Genomic DNA, 20,180 nt, shown 5'->3' on the forward strand with positions numbered 1-20,180 from the left:
TCATGAGAAAAAGCTGATGATTTGAAATCGGAACATACAACCAATGTTTTCTGCCTTTTGATAACATGGCAGAATGTGACACGAAAAACGATCCATTGGAGCCAAACGACTTCAGCGAAGATGGGAAGAATCGGACTAAAGTGTTTTGTGAAAGATGCTCATCTTTAGTTCTTTTACCAAAGAGTGCAATTTTCTGCAAATCTGAGGTATTGTTGACCTGTCATTGCCTGTTATTGTTAATACTAATAGTAACAGCATGAATAGTTAGCCAAATTCATTAACAGTGACACCCGGTTTGTTCGGTACCCGATAAAGATTAGATAACTAGGCCCATAACAAACTCGCCCTAAAACAAATTCGGCCTCACAAACTCGACCAATAGCTATCTCAGACTATAACCAAGTTTGTTCCTACATATTGCCATTATTGGGGATTATCTGCCAAATGGGTCATAATTTCCAATCTTTGTTTGGTTACACGCCATTATTCCGACAGCTCATTAGTCCGACAGCTCATTAGTCCGAAGCCCATTGTTCCCACAGCCCATTGGTCCGACCCATTAGTTCGACAATCTAATAATCTGACAGCCCAATAATCGACAACCCATTGCTCCGACCCATCAGTTCGACAATCTAATAATCTGACAGCCCAATAATCGACAACCCATTGCTCCGACATCCCAATAATCCTACAACCCATTAGTCAGACACTTAATAATAATTATTGCGCAGTATCAGGGTAAAAAATTTGTGTGTAGTAGTGTAGAGGTGTATTATTCAATTATGTATTTTTTGCCTTTTCGAATAGACAAAAATCGTTTATGTATTTACAGAATTCAAAAAAAGGATATACAGAACTATTTCCGTATGGATAGACTTTGAATTCCGTATATATATATACGGAATTATGACGTAACAATCCTTTGCATACGCACATACATGCTATACAGAATTTTGATTATGTATATATATGCAGAATTTGATTTGCTTTACACAGGGAATTATTTATACAGATTCTCATCAAACTATTTATTAACAAATTACACGGGGTCAGAATATGATTTGCTTTATAAAATACATCCCATTATTCCGACAGCTGACTAGTCCGATGGCAATATAATATATATTCTGCAGTGTACTCGTTAGCCCAAAATAGAAGGGTGCCTTGCCATTGGTGCCCTCAGCCGCGCCTTCTGCCCTGCCGCCTTGTTCCAAAACGCCCTTGTGCCGTTTCGGCAATGTACTATAAAACGTCATCAATCTTAACTTGTGAGTGACAAGCAGAAAGTCGCATAGACAAACTCGTCTATCAGATCGTTCTTCAACAAAGACTCAACTCGGTATATACATGATATACGTACTTGCCAATTTTTATACGACTGCAAAAATTAAAAATTTTTTGGTCGTATATTGGTATGACGTTGGCGTCGTCGTCGTCGTCCGGCGTCGTCGTCCGAAGACACATTGGTTTTCGCACTCTAACTTTAGTTTAAGTGAATGGATCTCTATGAAATTTTACCATAAGGTTCAATACCACGAAAGGAAGGTTGGGATTGATTTTGGGGGTTATGGTACCAACAGTTAAGGAATTAGGGGCCAAAAAGGGGCCAAAAATAAGCATTTTTGTAACTTCCAGACAATAACTTGTATGTAAGTGTATGGATCTCTCTGACATTGTACCACAAGGTTCCATATCACAAAGGGAAGGCTGTAATTGATTTTGGGGGTAATTGCCTCAAAATTTTAGGAATTAGGGGCCAAAAAAGGGGCAAAAAACAAGCATTTTTCTAGTTTCATGACAATAACTTGTGTGTAAGTGTTTGGATATTTCTGAAATTGTACTGCAAGGTTCCATATCACAAAGGGAAAGCTGGAATTGAGTTTGGGGGTAATTGCCCGAAACGTTTAGGAATTGGGGGCCAAAAAGGGGCCAAAAATAAGCATTTTTCTAGTTTCCAGACAATAACTTGTGTTCAAGTGTATGGATCTCTCTGAAATTGTACTGCAAGGTACCATACCACAAAGGGAAGGCTGGGATTGAGTTTGGGGGTGATGAATCATAAGGGGGTTCAAAAAATTTGGGGGGGGGATTTTTTTTTTTTCTTTTAAAATTTTCCATTTTAAGTTGGTTATTTCTGATTAATATTTAAAAGCAAATAATAATGATATGGTAGGAGATACACACCAAACAGGATGTGTAAATTATTATATAATAAGTATTGTGCAATAGCAAGAAATTTTCAATTGCACAGTATTGCACAATAGCAAGAAATCTTCAATTGCACAGTATTGCGCAATAGCAAGAAATCTTCAATTGCACAGTATTGTGCAATAGCAAGAAATATCCAATAGCACAATATTGCGCAATAGCAAGAAATTGTCAATTGTACAGTATTGCACAATAGCAAGAAATATTCAATTGCACAGTATTGTGCAAAAGAAGATACTTCGTATAAATTGCTTATTTCTTGATCAATTTCAATGGGGTTTTATTCTTGAATTCTTGGGGTTCTTTAATATGCTGAATCTAACTGTGTATTAAGTTTTTGGATTTTGGGCCCCGTTTTTAAATTGGTCCACATTGAGGTCCAAAGGGTCCAAAATTTAATTTTGTTTGATTTCATCAAAAATTGAATTATTGGGGTTCTTTGATATGCTGAATCTAACCGTGTATTAAGATTCTTAATTTTTGGTTCCGTCTTCAAATTGGTCTACATTAAGGTCCAAAGGGTCCAAAATTAAACTTAGTTTGATTTTAACAAAAATTGAATTTTTAGGGTTCTTTGATATGATGAATCTAAACATGTATTTAGATTTTTGATTATGGGCCCAGTTTTCAAGTTGGTCCAAATCGGGGTCCAAAATTAAACTTTGTTTGATTTCAACAAAAATTGAATATATGGGGTTCTTTGATATGCTGAATCTAACCATGTATTTAGATTTTTGATTTTTGGGCCCCGTTATCAACTTTGTCCACATTGAGGTCAAAAGGGTCCGAAATTAAACTTTGTTTGATTTCATCAAAAATTGAATTCTTGGGGTTCTTTGATATGCTGAATCTAACCATGTATTTAGATTTTCGATATTGGACCATAATAGGTGAATGTCCAATTTAAAATCTTTAAGTTCTTAGACCACATTCATTCTGTGTCAGAAACCTATGCTGTGTCAAATATTTAATCACAATCCAAATTCAGAGCTGTATCAAGCTTGAATGTTGTGTCCATACTTGCCCCAACTGTTCAGGGTTCGACCTCTGCGGTCGTATCAAGCTGTGCCCTGCGGAGCATTTTATTTAACTATTAAAATATAATATTTTTACCACTGACTGTTATTCGACGATCTTCTATTTTTTGGAAAGTATAATTACGTATTATGTGACCATTGGGATCATGACCTTTGACAGAACTAAACATAGCTACAAGAGCTTAAGATAACTTGATGTAGCTGTGGGACAACTCAATTTTGCATTTGTTGTGTCCATTTATATCCCAGATTCAGTACAATGTCATCACCTGACATGACTGGTCATCCTATAATCACAGATGTTGGTTCTGATAATTTTAGCAATATATTTAGTCCCTGGATCATTATTATTGTATATTTAAAGCTACGATAAGATTAAATCACTTAGTCTAGTGATTTATTTGTACTACTTAAATAGGTGATTATTAAAGAAAGACAACTCTTACTTCCAACATTTGTGAACAAATTTTACTTGAATCAGTGATTTAAAATCATTCATTTAAGTAAGTCCCCTGACTGCTGACCCATTTGGTAATGGCATCCAGAAGAGCCTTAAAGACCCAACCACACTGAGATCCTTGTTGCTACTTGCAGACACCCTACACACATATCTGCTCTTTCACTGGTCTTTCAACGTGGGATGTGAACCTTGCATTGGCATGGTAAAAACTACAGTAGACAAAACCATCAGGATGCTGGAAACCAGACAAACTCAAGATGGACCATGGAAGCTTAAGTACTCCTGATGTCATCAGATTTACAACTGACAACTTCATCAAGTTCCGACTTCAACACCCAAGTCAAAGAGCCATTCCTGACCAAATTGATCAACAACATCCAAGACAGATTTGTTGACACAGACGTCATTGACCAGCTTTCAGTCCTTGATTTGAGTGGTACACCTGATGAACTCCCAGCACTTTATGGGTCCAACGAGATGTTCAGCTTAGCAGACCACTTCTCCATGGACCCAGAAGAACTACAGACACAATGGCAAGACTTCATTCAACTACTGAACACCATGACAGCACAGGACAGGTGAGTGACTTAACTACTACAACTTCTTCACAATTCTACAGACACAGGACTCAAAGACATCTATCACTTGGTATACAGACTTCTAAGTGTGGCCACCATACTTCCACTTAGTACAGCAGAGGTGGAGATGGTATTCTCACAGGTGAAGCTTATTAAGACCAGTCACAAAAACAGCATGAAGACCAGTACATTAAACCAACTACTAAATGTAAAACTGGACTGCGATGACACAATGTTTGCTAGCATACTTCAACCTACAGTTACCCAGTTCTTTTAGGCCAAAGACAGAAGAATCAAATCTCTGTGTTAGGAAATTTATGAACAATGGCTTGACTTTTAATTAATTATTATGTTATATTGATGAAATGTTTGCATAGATAATTGTGTTTCATTGAACATTAGAACTTTAGAAATATAATGCATTAGAATATCTGAGATTTAAATGTATGTCTGGATGAGTGTCTAAGAGTGAAAGTTGCTTAAGTGTTAGTGCAATTGTTTAATAGTGCTGTATCTACATTCTGATTCATGTTTGATTATTTTTATTTGGTTATGTTTTTATTATTCATATGTTTTGATTCTAAAATGTTTGTGAGTTTTTAGTTTGATAGTAAGTTTATTTTGCCTCTTTTAGTTAACAATGATGTGATGTATGGATGTGTATTGCCATGTATTATGACAATGTATGAATGATTTATCTAATGCAAATGTTATAGAATAAATAATCAAAATAACAACTTATGCATCTTTATTGTCAACATATACAGTAAAAAAGCAATGTTAACTTGAGATAAAAAGCCAAGATGGATACACACAGAAATGTGGACAAAAAAAAAATGAGCAGTGCCTTTTCCTAACCTAAAAATGTGCCCTGCCCTCCATTGTCATCCATGAAACAGATATTCCGTAACCATATATTCTATATTAACAAGATGTTTTGCAAGTGATATATTGTGGTCTTTCCATACTCTCTTAAATAATCACCAGGTTGGGACCAATTTCACAAATAAATGGAATATATAGACATGATAGATTACCATCCAAAAATTAAAATTTTTGAAATATTAGCGAAAACATGAAAAATACTGAAAGGTATGTGCCTTCCTACGAAGTCCAAATAATTATGACATCTTGTAAAGCTATTTTTTATGCCCCCGCCGTAGCGGAGGGGGCATTAAGTTTTACCCTTGTCCGTCTGTACGTACGTCCCAAAATTGGTTTCCGTTCTCTAACTTTAGTTTGCCTCAACCAAATGTTATGAAACGTATACAACATGCTTATTACCACAAAACACAGATCCAGTTTGAATTTTGGTGGCGTCACTTAAACGTTCTAGAGTTATGCCCCTTTATAAATGGAAAAATTGCAAAATGTTTAGTTTCTTCTAAATATCAAGTAATTTTTTTTTAAAGGCAGTGCTTTAATGCCTTTCTAGTTGCCAGGTTAATCCTTCCTTCCGCGATATCCAACTTATCTACGTGGGGGGTCGTTAGGCTCCAAGTAGATCCGGAAATGTTGAATTCTCTCCTCTTCTTATTGTGATATAAAATGTTTTTTGTTTCATTTCATTTACATTGGGAAATAGAGAAACGATCATTGTGTTTTGTTAGTTTTAAAAACTTTTGATATATTTGTATTTTGCATTATAAGCAGTCAACCGATTGACAAACTAGAATTATTTGAATTCCGTGTGGAAAGAGCTCGGGTTGATTTCGAGTGTTATCTGCAATCTATATGTTTATAAATCATTTCAGTCGTTGATATAATAATTAAAGGTCGACTGAACATGAATTATATTGTACAATTTAAAGCGCATTTCTGTTTATGCACGTGAAACCCGTCTAACGTTATTGTTATTTCGCAGTTATATAAAGTAGCAAATTATCGTTCCTGAATAGGTGGCGCCGTGGTAGCCGATCCTGTTCCTCAACTTCCGGTTTCTGCACTGTGCAACTATTTCAGTTACATTTTTTAATTAACGATGCCAAGTACTTGTTGTTGTGTACCTGGATGTCATTTAAGAGGAGGACATGCATTTCCAAATGACTTAAAAAGAAGGAAAAGTTGGATCAACGCCATGGCCCATACGCAGATTGGACGAGAACACGATGAAATCGTGGAGTCCATCTCAATCAGCTGTTGTTTGCAAGGCACATTTTACTGAAAAAGACTACGTGCAGGAAACTATTCATGGTAAAACTCTATTTTCTTTCTGAAATATATAGTTATATATGTAATCGCCATGCGAATGAACCAAAGTCTGTTTACAACCGCAATTATCGTTTTAGAATAAAAGGGGGTGGTTAATTCAAGACGTCATAATTTTTTGGATTACGATTCAATGTGATCTGTTTGAGATTTTTTGGTGATTGCTACAATTATAATGATTTCTTACAAGAGGTATATCATACTGAGAATTATTTTAGCAGTAATTATGCTAATGTAGTAATGACAGGAATGCATAAGCTATGCCTCATAGACTTTCTTGAATAATATCAATGACAATGTTAACAGGAACAAAACAATGACATGCTCTCATCTATATTATAGTTATTTAGGTACAAACAATGTACGTTTGTTGCATAAGTCTCTCATTGTTTGTCCTTTGGATTTACATAACATACATTGAATCAGGCAAACATAGTTTTATCCAGATTGTAATGAATAAATCTAGTTAATATTTCGCCAGGTAATACAAAGTATACATTGCTAATGGAAGTTCATTTAATTATCAAAAAACTAATGTTTTATAACCTTTTTCAGGGCGCAAACCCACCATTCAGAGACTTAAGTCTACTGCCATTCCCAGCCTATTTTCCTGGACCAAGCAAGAGACTGAATCGTCCGCAAAAAGAAAAATCAGGGCAGTTTCCTGTGAAAACAAAAGAACTAAACTTGATGAATATTGTAGTAGAAATCTAGAGGAAAGTTTTGATTGTAAAGTTGGTTTTCCTGAAGAAGTCATTCATACTGCAGAAAGGATTTATGACTGTCCACCACCAACTGCCGAGCTAATGTTGAGCTTCACAGATGGAATTATGCAAACACCATCAATGCCTATGTTTTCAGCAGAGAATTTTGAAATGAAGACACGTGACACAGCCATGCATTTTTATACCGGTTTAGAGTTGTATACTAAATTTTTATTTGTTTTGACCACACTTGGTCCAGCAGCACATTGTTTGAGATACATATATTTTCAAATTGATAGGGTGTCAGTTGAAAATCAGTTTTTTTATGACTTTGATGAAATTGAGGCATTATACAACCAACTTTGAACTTTCTAGATTCTAGATTGAATCTAGTGTCAAGAATATTGTGTATACATGGATTGTTTTTATGTCTAAACAGTGGTGTGAGGCTAACACTTGGCCATCTAGTGGTTTAGTCAGGTATTTTTCACCATCCAACTTCAAATTAAAGTTTCCTACGACTTGGATTATTATTGACAGCACAGAATATCCCGTGATAAAACCTAAAGCTCCTAGAGCTCAGGCAACCTTTTCATCATATAAAAACAGAAACACTGAAAGTACTTGTATGTTCGACACCTGGTGGTTTAGTCAACTATGTCTCTAATGCATATGTTGGTTCTACCAGTGACTATGAAATAGTTGAAAGATGTAGAATAGTTCAATTATGTGATCCAGGTGACAGTGTGATGGCAGACAAAGGTTTAAATGTGCAAGATTTGTTTGCTAACTTTTTTCAAAAAAAGAAACCGAATTAGTTCCAAAACTCTTATACGGGATAGAAAAGTCTCCAATTAACATGTGCACATAGAGCGAATTATTGGACTTGGCAAAACATACAAAATTCTAATAATCCTATGAATGGAACTGAAACAAAACTTTCATCTGAAATAACATTTAGTTGTACTATGTTGTGTAATTTTAGAACTTGTATTGTGCCAAAGGATGCATAAATAAAAGTGACGCAATGAATTTTGTTCTGATATATATATATATTTATAATTACATGCACATGTAAATTGTAATGCATATAAAATAAGGAGATGTGGTATGATATTCAGTGAGTTTATCGAACTAAAGTGCATAAGAAATGGGTTTAAGCAGTTACAGGTGTTACTGTCACCGTACAATCTCCAACAATGAGAAAAACTTGTACCGTGTAAAACATTTCAGAGATCTTACCACTAAGTTTTGTTGTCTCACCTTGACTTTGGTGAATTGTTTATATCTGTTGATGTAAATATAAAAAAGAAGATGTGGTATGATTGCCAATGAGACAACTCTCCACAAGAGACCAAATGACACAGAAATTAACAGCTATAGGTCACAGTACGGCCTTCAACAATGAACAAAGCCCATACCGCACAATCAGGGCTCTATAAAAAGCCCCGAAATGACAATGTAAAACAATTTAAACAAGAAAACTAACGGCCTAATTTATGTACAAAAAATGTATGAATATAACAAATATGCAACACATAAACAAACAACAACCACTGAATTACAGGCTCCTGACTTGGGACAGGCACATACATGTACATACAGAATGTGTCGGGGTTAAACATGTTAGCGGGATCCCAACCCTCCCCCTAACCTGTGACAGTGGTGTAACAGTACAATATAAGAAAGAACTATAAAAATCAGTTGAAAGAGGCTTAACTCATCAGATGGATAAATACAAATACAAGTGGACGTGGTCGGGTAGTTGTACATCCAAACAACAAAAAGACACTAAGTACAGATCTGAGAGTACTCAAGTTACTGACAGCTAGTTCAAAGCCACTAACAACTGATAACAAAATCTTGCATCTAAGACTAAATTATCAATCCGTAAGCTCCCTTTAGAATTTTATAAATTTTAGATTTTACATTTCTGAGTTATGGGGTTTTATTCATTAAAAAAGGGGTGATTTTCCAGTTTTTGTCGAGCCTGCGACTTTTGTCGCAGAAAGCTCGACATAGGGATAGGGATGTGGCGACGGCGTTAGCTAACTTCTTAAAAGCTTTATATTTTAGAAGGTGGAAGACCTGGATGCTTCATACTTTGTATATGGATGCTTCATGTTACGAAGTTTCCGTCAGCCACATGTCCAATGTCCTTGACCTCATTTTCATGGTTCAGTGACTACTTGAAAAAAAAGTTAACATTTTTTGTAATGTTAAATTCTCTCTTATTATAAGTAGTAGGATAACTATATTTGGTATGTGCGTACCTTGCAAGGTCCTCATGCCCGTCAGACAGTTTTCACTTGACCTCGACCTCATTTCATGGATCAGTGAACAAGGTTAAGTTTTGGTGGTCAAGTCCATATCTCAGATACTATAAGCAATAGGTCAAGTATATTCGGTGTATGGAAGGACTGTAAGGCGTACATGTCCAACTGGCAGGTGTCATCTGACCTTGACCTCATTTTCATGGTTCAGTGGTTATAGTTAATTTTTTAGTGTTTTGGTCTGTTTTTCTTATACTGTATGCAATAGGTCTATTATATTTGGTGTATGGAATGATTGTAAGGTGTACATGTCTAGCTGGCAGGTCTCATTTGACCTTGACCTCATTTTCATGGTTCAGTGGTCAAAGTTAAGATTCATGAGTTTTGGTCTTTTTTTCTAATACTATATGCAATAGGTCAACTATATTTGGTGTATGGAAATATTTTATGATCTATATGTCAGTCGCGCAGGTTTTTTTTGACCTTGACTTCATTTTCACAGTTCATTGCTCAGTGTTAAGTTTTTGTGTTTTGGTCTGTTTTTCTTAAACTATAAGCAATAGGTCAACTATATTTGTTGTATGGAAGAATTGTTAGCTGTACATGCCTGCCTGGCATGGTTCATCTGACCTTGACCTCATTTTCATGGTTCATTGGTCAATGTTTAGTTTTCTTGGTTAATGTTAAGTTTATGTGACAGTTGTAATAAAGCTTTATATTTAGGACTATCAACATAATATCAGTGATTAGTAAAGAAGGCGAGACATTTCAGTGTGTGCACTCTTGTTGGACAACAACTCAAAAATGCTTTAAGCAGTTCGCATGAAACTTTGGTGAATTATTTATAGCTATTGATGTAATCTCCCTATAGATTTTCATAAATTTCAAATATGACATCGAGAAGAAATTGAACTTTATTTGTTTATAGTCTGGCAACAGATTTATTAAGTATTGCGCAACAGCACAGTGTATTGCACAACAGCAAGAAATCTTTAATTGAATATAAATTCAATTCATATAACCGATTTCAAGTTCTTTGACTACATTTATTCAGAAACTATAATATGTCAAATATTTAATTACAATCCAAATTCAGACCTGTATCAAGCTTGAATATTGTGTCCATTTTTGCCCCAACTGTTCAGGGTTGGACCTCTGCGGTTGTATCCAGCTGCGCTCGGCGAATCAGTTTATTTCTTAATTAAGAACTCCTTTTTTCATTCATAAATTACTTTAAACTTGGAAATATAATTTTGCTTGGAGTTATAGTTTCTTAAAAAAGTATTGTCATTGAAAGAGTTGACATGTTGCAATGTACATTTATTCTACATAGTTCTATGGTACCAAATCAAAAGTTTATATAAAAGAAAGAAGTCAAAGGTTTCCCATCATAGTTAAGTTACATGCATTTTTTTTGTACCTGAGGTCTTTGAATATAGATCATTATATAAATAAGGAGATGTGTTATGATTGCCAATGAAACAACTATCATCCATACTTAACAGTAACAAACCACATTTGCAGAGTTGAATAAAATACAGTTGATAACATTTACTTATTACTATAAAGAAAATGCCTAACTATTTTAAACAGTATTTGAATATCAATTATATGGTCATTTTTATAAACTTCCTGTTACAAAACTTTGAATTTTTCGAAAAACTAAGGATTTCTTATCCAAGGAATAGATTACCTTAGCCGTATTTGGCACAACTTTTTGGAATTTGGGGTCCTCAATGCTCTTCAACTTTGTACTTGTTTGGCTTTATAACTATTTTGATCTGAGCATCACTGATGAGTCTTATGTAGACGAAACGCGCGTCTGGCGTATTAAATTATAATCCTGGTACCTTTGATAACTAATTTGACTATAAACATAGATAAAAAAGGTACCGGTACAAACTGGACATAATGCACTAGTTCATAAACAAGTGAGAACAATCACCTTCATATAGTGCTCAGAATATGACATTCATATAACTTGTTCAATATCATTAGAGAACTCTAAATCTTAAATACTGAAAGCCACCTCTGATAAGTACACTGTACTATGCAAGATAATGATATAACTGGACTAAAAATACACACAACCTGTAATTAACTGCCTTTACAGCGCTTTCGCGCTTTGATTTAAATTGGAGTCCTAAGATTGTCCATGATTATTGTTGAATCAACTACAATCAATGCTTTATACAATGCAATGTTTAATTTTGACTTCCACTGATAAAACACAGATCAAGTTGAATTGGTTGGTGTCACTTTAACCATTATTGAGTTATGCCCCTTTATAAATCGAAAGATTGCAAAATTTTTAGTTTCCATTCTGTAACTTAAGTTTGCCCCAACCAAACATTATGAAATCTATATACAATATTCATTACCACAAAACTAAGTACAAATTTTTTGTTTCCGTTTTCTAACTTTAGTTTGCCTCAACCAAATGTTATGAAACTTATACACAATGCTTATTACTACATAATACAGATTAAGTACGAAATTTGGTGAGAACACTTTTACCATTCTTGAGTAATGTCCCTTTATAAACATTAAAATTGCTGAATTTTTCGTTTCCGTTCTCTAACTTTAGTTTGTCTCAACCAAATATTATAAAACTTATACACAACTGTTCTAGAGTTATGCGCATTTACAAATAGAAAAATTGCTGAATTTTTAGTTTCTGTTCTCTACTTAAGTTAGCCTCAACCAAATGTTATGAGACTTACACACAATGCTTATTACCACAAAACTCCGATCAAGTTCAAATTTGGATAGCATCACTTTTACCGTTCTTCAGTTATGTCCCTTTATAACTATATGCTATGCAAGCGGGGGCATCATCTGTGTCCACATGTGGACACTATCCACATTTATTTCTTTGTGTGTCACAGCAAAAAATGAAAATAGCCTTACAAGATGTCATAATTAATTGGACTTCGTAGGAAGGCATCACTGCAAAAAGATGAAGAAAAGCCTTACAAGATGTCATAATTATTTGGACTTCATAGGAAGGCATCACTGCAAAAAGATGAAGAAAAGCCTTACAAGATGTCATAATTATTTGGACTTCGTAGGAACGCATTACTGCAAAAAGATGAAGAAAAGCCTTACAAGATGTCATAATTATTTGGACTTCATAGGAAGGCATCACTGCAAAAAGATGAAGAAAAGCCTTACAAGATGTCATAATTATTTGGACTTCGTAGGAAGGCATTACTGCAAAAAGATGAAGAAAAGCCTTACAAGATGTCATAATTATTTGGACTTCATAGGAAGGCATCACTGCAAAAAGATGAAGAAAAGCCTTACAAGATGTCATAATTATTTGGACTTCATAGGAAGGCATCACTGCAAAAAGATGAAAAAAAGCCTTTCAAGATGTCATAATTATTTGGACTTCGTAGGAACACATCACTGCAAAAAGATGAAGAAAAGCCTTACAAGATGTCATAATTATTTGGACTTCATAGGAAGGCATCACTGCAAAAAGATGAAAAAAAGCCTTACAAGATGTCATAATTATTTGGACTTCGTAGGAAGGTATCACTGCAAAAAGATGAAGAAAAGCCTTACAAGATGTCATAATTATTTGGACTTCATAGGAAGGCATCACTGCAAAAAGACGAAGAAAAGTCTTACAAGATGTCATAATTATTTGGACTTTGTAGGAAGGCATTACTGCAAATGATAAAAAAAAAGCCTTACAAGATGTCATAACTTTTTGGACTTCGTAGGAAGGAATCACTGCAAAAAGATGAAAAAAAAGTCTTACAAGATGTCATAATTATTTGGACTTCGTAGGAAGGCATCACTGCAAAAAGATGAAAAAAAGCCTTACAAGATGTCATAATATGTGATCTTCCAACTGGTGCTTTTTCCCAGAAAAAATTGATATCACAAAGCAAATATCTGCATGTCACAATGTCCTATGACGTGTTGTCCCCCAAATGACCCCAGGTCAACCTGGCAGTTGATTCATAAAATAGAAATTGGAAACATCTATTAAAAATGTATATGGCAGGTGGGGATCCTCATAAATGGGTACTATTTCCAAAATCTGGCATCAATTTACAGTGATGCAAAATCAAATATTTGTATTTCATCATAATGGCTGTCAATCACACATGTCACAAATATTCATATAAATTATATAGCAACAACTTTCTCTTTAAGATCATAGTTCAAAGGAGAATATAAAGATAATGGCCTCCAAAAATCCTACTTTTTGAAAGCTATTATCTTCTATCCAAATGATATTTCAGTCATGGTGTCTTCTGGCAAAATGTTGTCATTTACCTGAATGTTTGAACCATGACAGCAAATATCTTGAAATCCAAAGTTTATATTTTTATCACTGAAAATTAATACCTGTTTTAGGGTATATAACTGATAAAATAGAATAATACCAATTTATGGGGATCTTCACCAACCTGTTTGGACTACATGTAGGTCAATCAGTCAGTCTCAGCTCTGATATGAACTCATGTAAGTCATAATCTTGAAGACTTGTGCAAGTCAAATTATACATTTTTACAAAGAAGTAATAGACAATGATAGATGCATACTGGTTTTCAAGTACAAAATGTAAATATATATTAATTACACATCCCATTTTTCACAATTTATCACAAAAACATGATACTTTCAAAAAATAGTTAGTTTCACTTGACTCTGTTTTTTAATAGACTCTAACATTCACATTTTTTGTTGATAAAAATGTGTGTGTGGACGGAAGTTTTTTTAATGTACATTGATGTAGATGCTCAACTTTTAAATATGGCTGCATGACCCATAAAGATAGGCATTTTAGATTTTTTTTTTTAACTTAACCTTTTAACAGTGTGTACAGAGGGGAAAAACTACCGTATAGTAGTAAAGAGAAACTGTAAACGACTAAAATGATCAGCAAAAATAGAGTTCTAGTTGTAGTAATTATATATTTGAGTATAATGTTGGAAAGTGGCCATTGTTGAAGTTGTACATAATTTCAGGTGAGCAACACAGTCTCTTTAGGGCCTCTAGTTTCAGTTTGTTCATTTGTTTTCGATGTTACAACACTGTCCCAGGTTAGGTGAAATGTTGAGTGCTCACAAAAATGTTTAACATGGCCATACTCCTCATGTGCCTGTCCCTGAAATTATGTAAAAAGCAGGAACATGTAATTCGGTGGTTGTCATTGGTTATGTCTGTCTATTTGCCATGTTTGTTTTTTGTAAATACTAGTGGAATTCTTTTAAATAAAACTGTTGGTTTTCTCGTTTGAAATCTTTCACATTTTGTCACGTCAGGCCTTTTATACAGTGTTGTAGCTGACTATATAGTATAGGTTTTGCTCATTCTTGAAGGCCTTATATGGTAGCCTTTAATTGTTTACATCCATGTCATTTGAACACTAGTTGTTACATTGGCAATCATACCTCATCTCTTTTTATTTATATCAAAGAATTTTTAAGAGTCATTTGTCTGAGTTTGGCTTAACTTTTGGTCAATTTTGATTTTTTAAGATCTTCAATATTTTCATTAGAATTTAAATTTTCAAATATATGACCTTCATGACCTTGAGCATCACTGATTTAAGAAACATTGATTGTTCAAATACGCTTCTGGAGCAGTCAATAGCAGTAGAATTGGTATTGTTAATGTTATTACTGTAAATTCAGAAATTATTGCGAGGTTTTTATTAATGCGAATAACACAACTACTTGAGTATCGCAATAATAAAAACTCGCATTCTGATATCAAATACATATATCTGTATGAAGCTTTTCCAAAATTCGCAATAGTTAAACTTGCATTATTGTTAATTTTTTAAAAATCACAATAATAAATGCATGCAATAATTTCAGAATTTACAGTATTAAGTATGTCCACTACATTTATATAACATGTTTGATTTGGACACCTTGTGAGGTTGCATGTTACAAATCTGACTCCATGTGTTGGACAAGTACAAAGTAGGCGTTTGAATATTAATATATCAAAACAAAATTGTAGTCTTTCCTTATCTTTTATACTTTACCATTTCCTGGTTTTCTTGTAGATTGACAATTATTGATATCCGATACATATTTCCTGAAAACTAAATAGAAAATTATAAATTTCTTTTTTATTTCAGTTCTTTATGCCACACATGAAGAAGAAGAAGGAAGGAATAGACTCGAATGGAGAGAAGTTATCAGAATTCTGGAAGGTTGGAGACATGTTTACATTTGAAAATGTTGGTTTCTGTAATACAGTAGACAATATTAAATATTTAGTTTGTGCCGATTGTGAAGTTGGACCAATAGGATGGCATGATATCAGTGACAAAACAGCGTACTACATAGCTCTAGATAGAGTAGTACACAAAGATTAGAAACCTGTGTAATTTGTTATATTTTTAACTCTTTTTTATTTTTATGTCATTGTACATGTGCAATTTGTTTACCTTTAAAAAAATATCATTCCTAATAAAACGTTATATCTTTTGACGGAAGTCTGGATTTCTCACACTGTAACTACCTACATTTGTATTTAACTACATTTGTCATATATATGTGGATTGTGATTACCTGAAGGTACTAAAATTAAGGTTGTAATTTTCACAACCAAAGAACCATCTTCAGGTGGTCTCATGGTAGCCTGATTGGTGGAGTGGAAGAAGTTGTGGATTTGATCTCAAACCAAAGACTTGAAAATTGGTATTTGCTGCTTCTCCACTTAGCACATGGCATTTAGGAGGAAGAGCACGAACTGATTGGTTGGGAATCAGAATAATGTATCCCAGTAGGGTGACATGTCTTCCTGCCGACTGTTACCTAGCATGCTAAAAATCTAGCTCAGGATGTCAGTCTAGTACAAAGCAGGGTTCATATTTTTACCATGTTTACAGGAATTGTTCTTGTCCTGATATGTATGTAATACTTGCCACTGGATGTTAATCACAATTCATACATCACTCTACAGACAAAATTGACCTTTGACTATTCTGACAGTTCTGTTCAAGTTACATTTGTATGTTGATAGAAATGTTTTGTGTATTTTGCTTTCAAAACTTTGGTCTCAATTTAGAAACGTTTCCCATGCACTGAAATTCTTGTCAAATATTTATATCACTACATTTACTGCTTGGTCTGCTTTAATGTTTGTGGAATGTGAGTCTTGGAGGCTAGTATCATAGGCCAAGTAGCCACTGTTTGGGTACATTTTTACTGGCATGATTCACATGATTCAGATACATTTTATATGAATTTGAAAAAAGTGTATTTATCTTCCCAAAATTTGTAAGGTTATTTTGGAGACCTGTGTTCTTTGGAGACCTGTGTTCTCTGAGATCTACTGTGGATTAATTAATTTTCGTTGATAACAATTTTCGTGGGTGAATGAAAAATAATGTTTTTTGTGGATATTTGAATTCGTAGATTTTGCCAATGTCTGTACAAGCCTAAAGAAAATTTAAACTTTCTTGATCATTTGAATTCCTGGTTAACCTTTATATGGTATATGTTAATGAGACAGCAAATCAACAACAGTGAAAAATCCAAAGATCTTCAACAAAACCCATCATATATGAGGTCCGGGTACACAGTTATCGTCCTTTGATTTTCGTTGTCCACGAATATAGTCCCTAGTGTGGACAGTGTGTTACTTGTCGATTTTTTTTATACCCCTTCCAAATTTATTTCTCCATGTTTTATGACTCAAATAGTAAGTAGGGGGGTGAAATGACACTGTAAAAAAATTTGGGTCATGAATTTTAAAGTAAAGTAGTGATTTGGTCCAGCTGAAAAATGTTAAAAATTAGCACTTCGGAAGCTGTCAAAAGATTTGAAGACCCCCTTAACATGAAATTGTCCATATTTTGAGTTAGAGCCGATGAAGTTTTCTATAATTTTGATATAATTTGTCCCAAAAGTAGTACAACACACTGTAAAAATATTATTGAGAAAGCGCAGGTGGGATTTTTTTAATTTTCATTTATTGTCTAAAAGAAATGCACTACGAAATAACTGTGTACTCGGACCTAAGAGGTGAAATCAGGAAATATAGAATCTGTACTTTGGCAACTTCCCTGAATGATTTGATGGTGTCAATTTATCAAATAGCATAAAACTAAAGGATTTAAACTTTTATTTGATAGAATTTCTGAAAAAATGACCAATTTTGGCATTTTATGGTCAAAATAAGCATTTCATACCTTTTTCAATTTTGATGCATAAGTGGCATTCTGACTTTCTATCTGACAGGTTTTTATGTGTCAATATTTGTATTTCTATGCTTCAATCCAGTTGTATTACTCATTTGTAAACTCTGAATCTACAGAAAAGAAGATTATCTCGGACAATATGTGCAAAATGTGTTGTATATATGATCCTCGTCTAACGCCCTGTTTGGATCAAGTTAAATGTGAGGAGCTTGGAACATAAAAGTTGAAGTCCATTATAAAGACCTCACTAAATTTGTATAAAAAGCACTTAATAATGTCCTTTGTACCTGTTTTATGTCACATAATATCTTACTTTTCTTCTGTAGGATAGCAAGTGGTTCAAATATAAGCCTGTTGAGACTAAAATTGCATGCATGTTTTTCACTAAAAAGTGAAAAATCTTTGTATCAGACCATACTGTCTGCAAAAAAAGTTGAATGCAAGAGTCTTTTTGTGCTCAGATTTATTGTATCATGTCACCTGAGTATAGAAATGATAGAAAAGACACAAAATTTTATTTCCTATAGCTTCAATATGCATTTTTAAATGTAAATATGTGATACGGCCTAAATTGACCCTAAATTATTTTCAGTCTTACTTGGCCTAAGACCCTTTTAAACTAATGTGATATGTTATTTGCAAGTTTTCTTTCCATTTAAAGTACATTTAATACATATGTAAGGATTATTTATAACCAAAAAGCTTTACAAATTTAAAATTGCTGGAAAATATTACATCTTCATGTAAGGCCCCCCTTCATTGGAAAACCTCCATTTTTAGCCACAGGCTCATATAAATTTGACTTTTTAATAACTATGATAAGTCTGATAAATCAAATGAGTACTCTGTTGCTTTTAATGCATAATATATTATATACTAAGGTATTTCAAAAGTATTTTTTTGCAATATTTTAATTTTTTAAGCCCCAAATGTTGATAGTTGAAAATTTTCAATTTTAACGTCTAAATTTAAGACGCAAAGTTGAATATAGAATTAGTCATAATGTCTATAATATATATCCTATTGCCATGAAACTTTGTAAGCAGTCTTATAATTTAATAAGCTTTAATCATACCAAGTTTTATTAAGATTGGTCAACTTTTTCTACCCTATTAGGTCCGGGTACACAGTTATCGTCCTTTGATTTTCGTTGTCCACGAATATAGTCCCTAGTGTGGACAGTGTGTTACTTGTCGATTTTTTTTATACCCCTTCCAAATTTATTTCTCCATGTTTTATGACTCAAATAGTAAGTAGGGGGGTGAAATGACACTGTAAAAAAATTTGGGTCATGAATTTTAAAGTAAAGTAGTGATTTGGTCCAGCTGAAAAATGTTAAAAATTAGCACTTCGGAAGCTGTCAAAAGATTTGAAGACCCCCTTAACATGAAATTGTCCATATTTTGAGTTAGAGCCGATGAAGTTTTCTATAATTTTGATATAATTTGTCCCAAAAGTAGTACAACACACTGTAAAAATATTATTGAGAAAGCGCAGGTGGGATTTTTTTAATTTTCATTTATTGTCTAAAAGAAATGCACTACGAAATAACTGTGTACTCGGACCATATGAGGGTCTGCATGGGGTTTTCAGAATAGAGAATAATGGACCAATACACGAACTACAAAAAAATAAAGAATAGAGAAAATAGGCCCATAAAAATAATAAAGAATAGAGAATAATGGACAAAAAATAAAGAAAAATGGCTTAAAAAAGTAAAGTATGCTGAATTAAGGGACCCCCCATTCAGACCCTCATTTATATAATTATTGCAAATCTGACTGAATCCTGAAATTATTTATCAGAGTATGAATAAGGTTAATAAATTTTTATTGATGTAGAAAACAAGTTGTGTGTAATACTTGGACTGATTTAGTGCTTGACTTATTGCATAGGGTCCTGTATATTAATGAAGATTGTACATTGACCTCAAGATGATTTCTTGTTTATTTTCTTGCCTGCAATAAATTACAGAATGCAAATAAACTCATTACAGATACCAGGATTAAAATTTCAGACATACATATATGCTAATCCGGAGACAATGATATAAACTATTTGTATATTTTTCTATAAATTTCAGAGGGTAGAATATTTTATATCTTATATACACATGCCTTAAATTTTTAAGTGTCCGTCTGGTCTTTGACCACATTTTCATGGTTCAGCCACTGTTTGAAAAACTATGATTTTTTCAGTTATTATGAGTAATAGGACAACTATTCATGCTATATGTGTCAGAAAGAACCATTGCAAGGTATGCATGAATGTCAGACAGGGTCCACCAGTCCTTGACCTGTGAAATTTCATTGGTAAATGATCTATGTTAATTTTAAGTGATTCTCAGATACTATTATGCAATAGGCCATCTATATTAGGTGTATGGAATGATTGTTATGTCTACATGTCTATCTGGCAGGATTCATCTGACCAAGACCTCATTTTCATGGTTCATTGTTAAACTTTTAGTTTGTGTTGTTGGGTCTGTTTCTCAAATACAGTTAGCAACTAGTCAACAATATTTGGTGTA

The 20,180-nt window shown here is 33.7% G+C and overlaps 3 protein-coding genes across 3 annotated transcripts in view; 2 read left to right on the forward strand and 1 right to left on the reverse strand.

Moving 5' to 3' along the window:
* The window catches only part of LOC127701603 (solute carrier family 66 member 2-like), an 86,284-nt gene that overhangs the window by 3,619 nt on the left and 62,485 nt on the right, over positions 1-20,180 (reverse strand). The gene's annotated exons all lie outside the window — the stretch shown is intronic.
* LOC127701612 (guanine nucleotide exchange factor MSS4-like) lies at positions 33-15,932 on the forward strand. The gene is made up of 2 exons (XM_052205578.1): positions 33-206; positions 15,581-15,932. Exons 1-2 carry the CDS (start codon positions 66-68, stop codon positions 15,818-15,820), a joined length of 381 nt encoding a protein of 126 aa, XP_052061538.1. The 5' UTR covers positions 33-65; the 3' UTR covers positions 15,821-15,932.
* Positions 5,999-8,227, forward strand: LOC127701607 (uncharacterized). Its single transcript, XM_052205566.1, has 2 exons — positions 5,999-6,476; positions 7,047-8,227. The coding sequence occupies exons 1-2, from the start codon at positions 6,392-6,394 to the stop codon at positions 7,559-7,561; spliced, it is 600 nt and encodes a 199-aa protein (XP_052061526.1). The 5' UTR covers positions 5,999-6,391; the 3' UTR covers positions 7,562-8,227.

This window comes from Mytilus californianus, unplaced genomic scaffold (genome assembly GCF_021869535.1).
Source record: "Mytilus californianus isolate M0D057914Y unplaced genomic scaffold, xbMytCali1.0.p SCAF_5, whole genome shotgun sequence".
Taxonomy (NCBI): domain Eukaryota; kingdom Metazoa; phylum Mollusca; class Bivalvia; order Mytilida; family Mytilidae; genus Mytilus; species Mytilus californianus.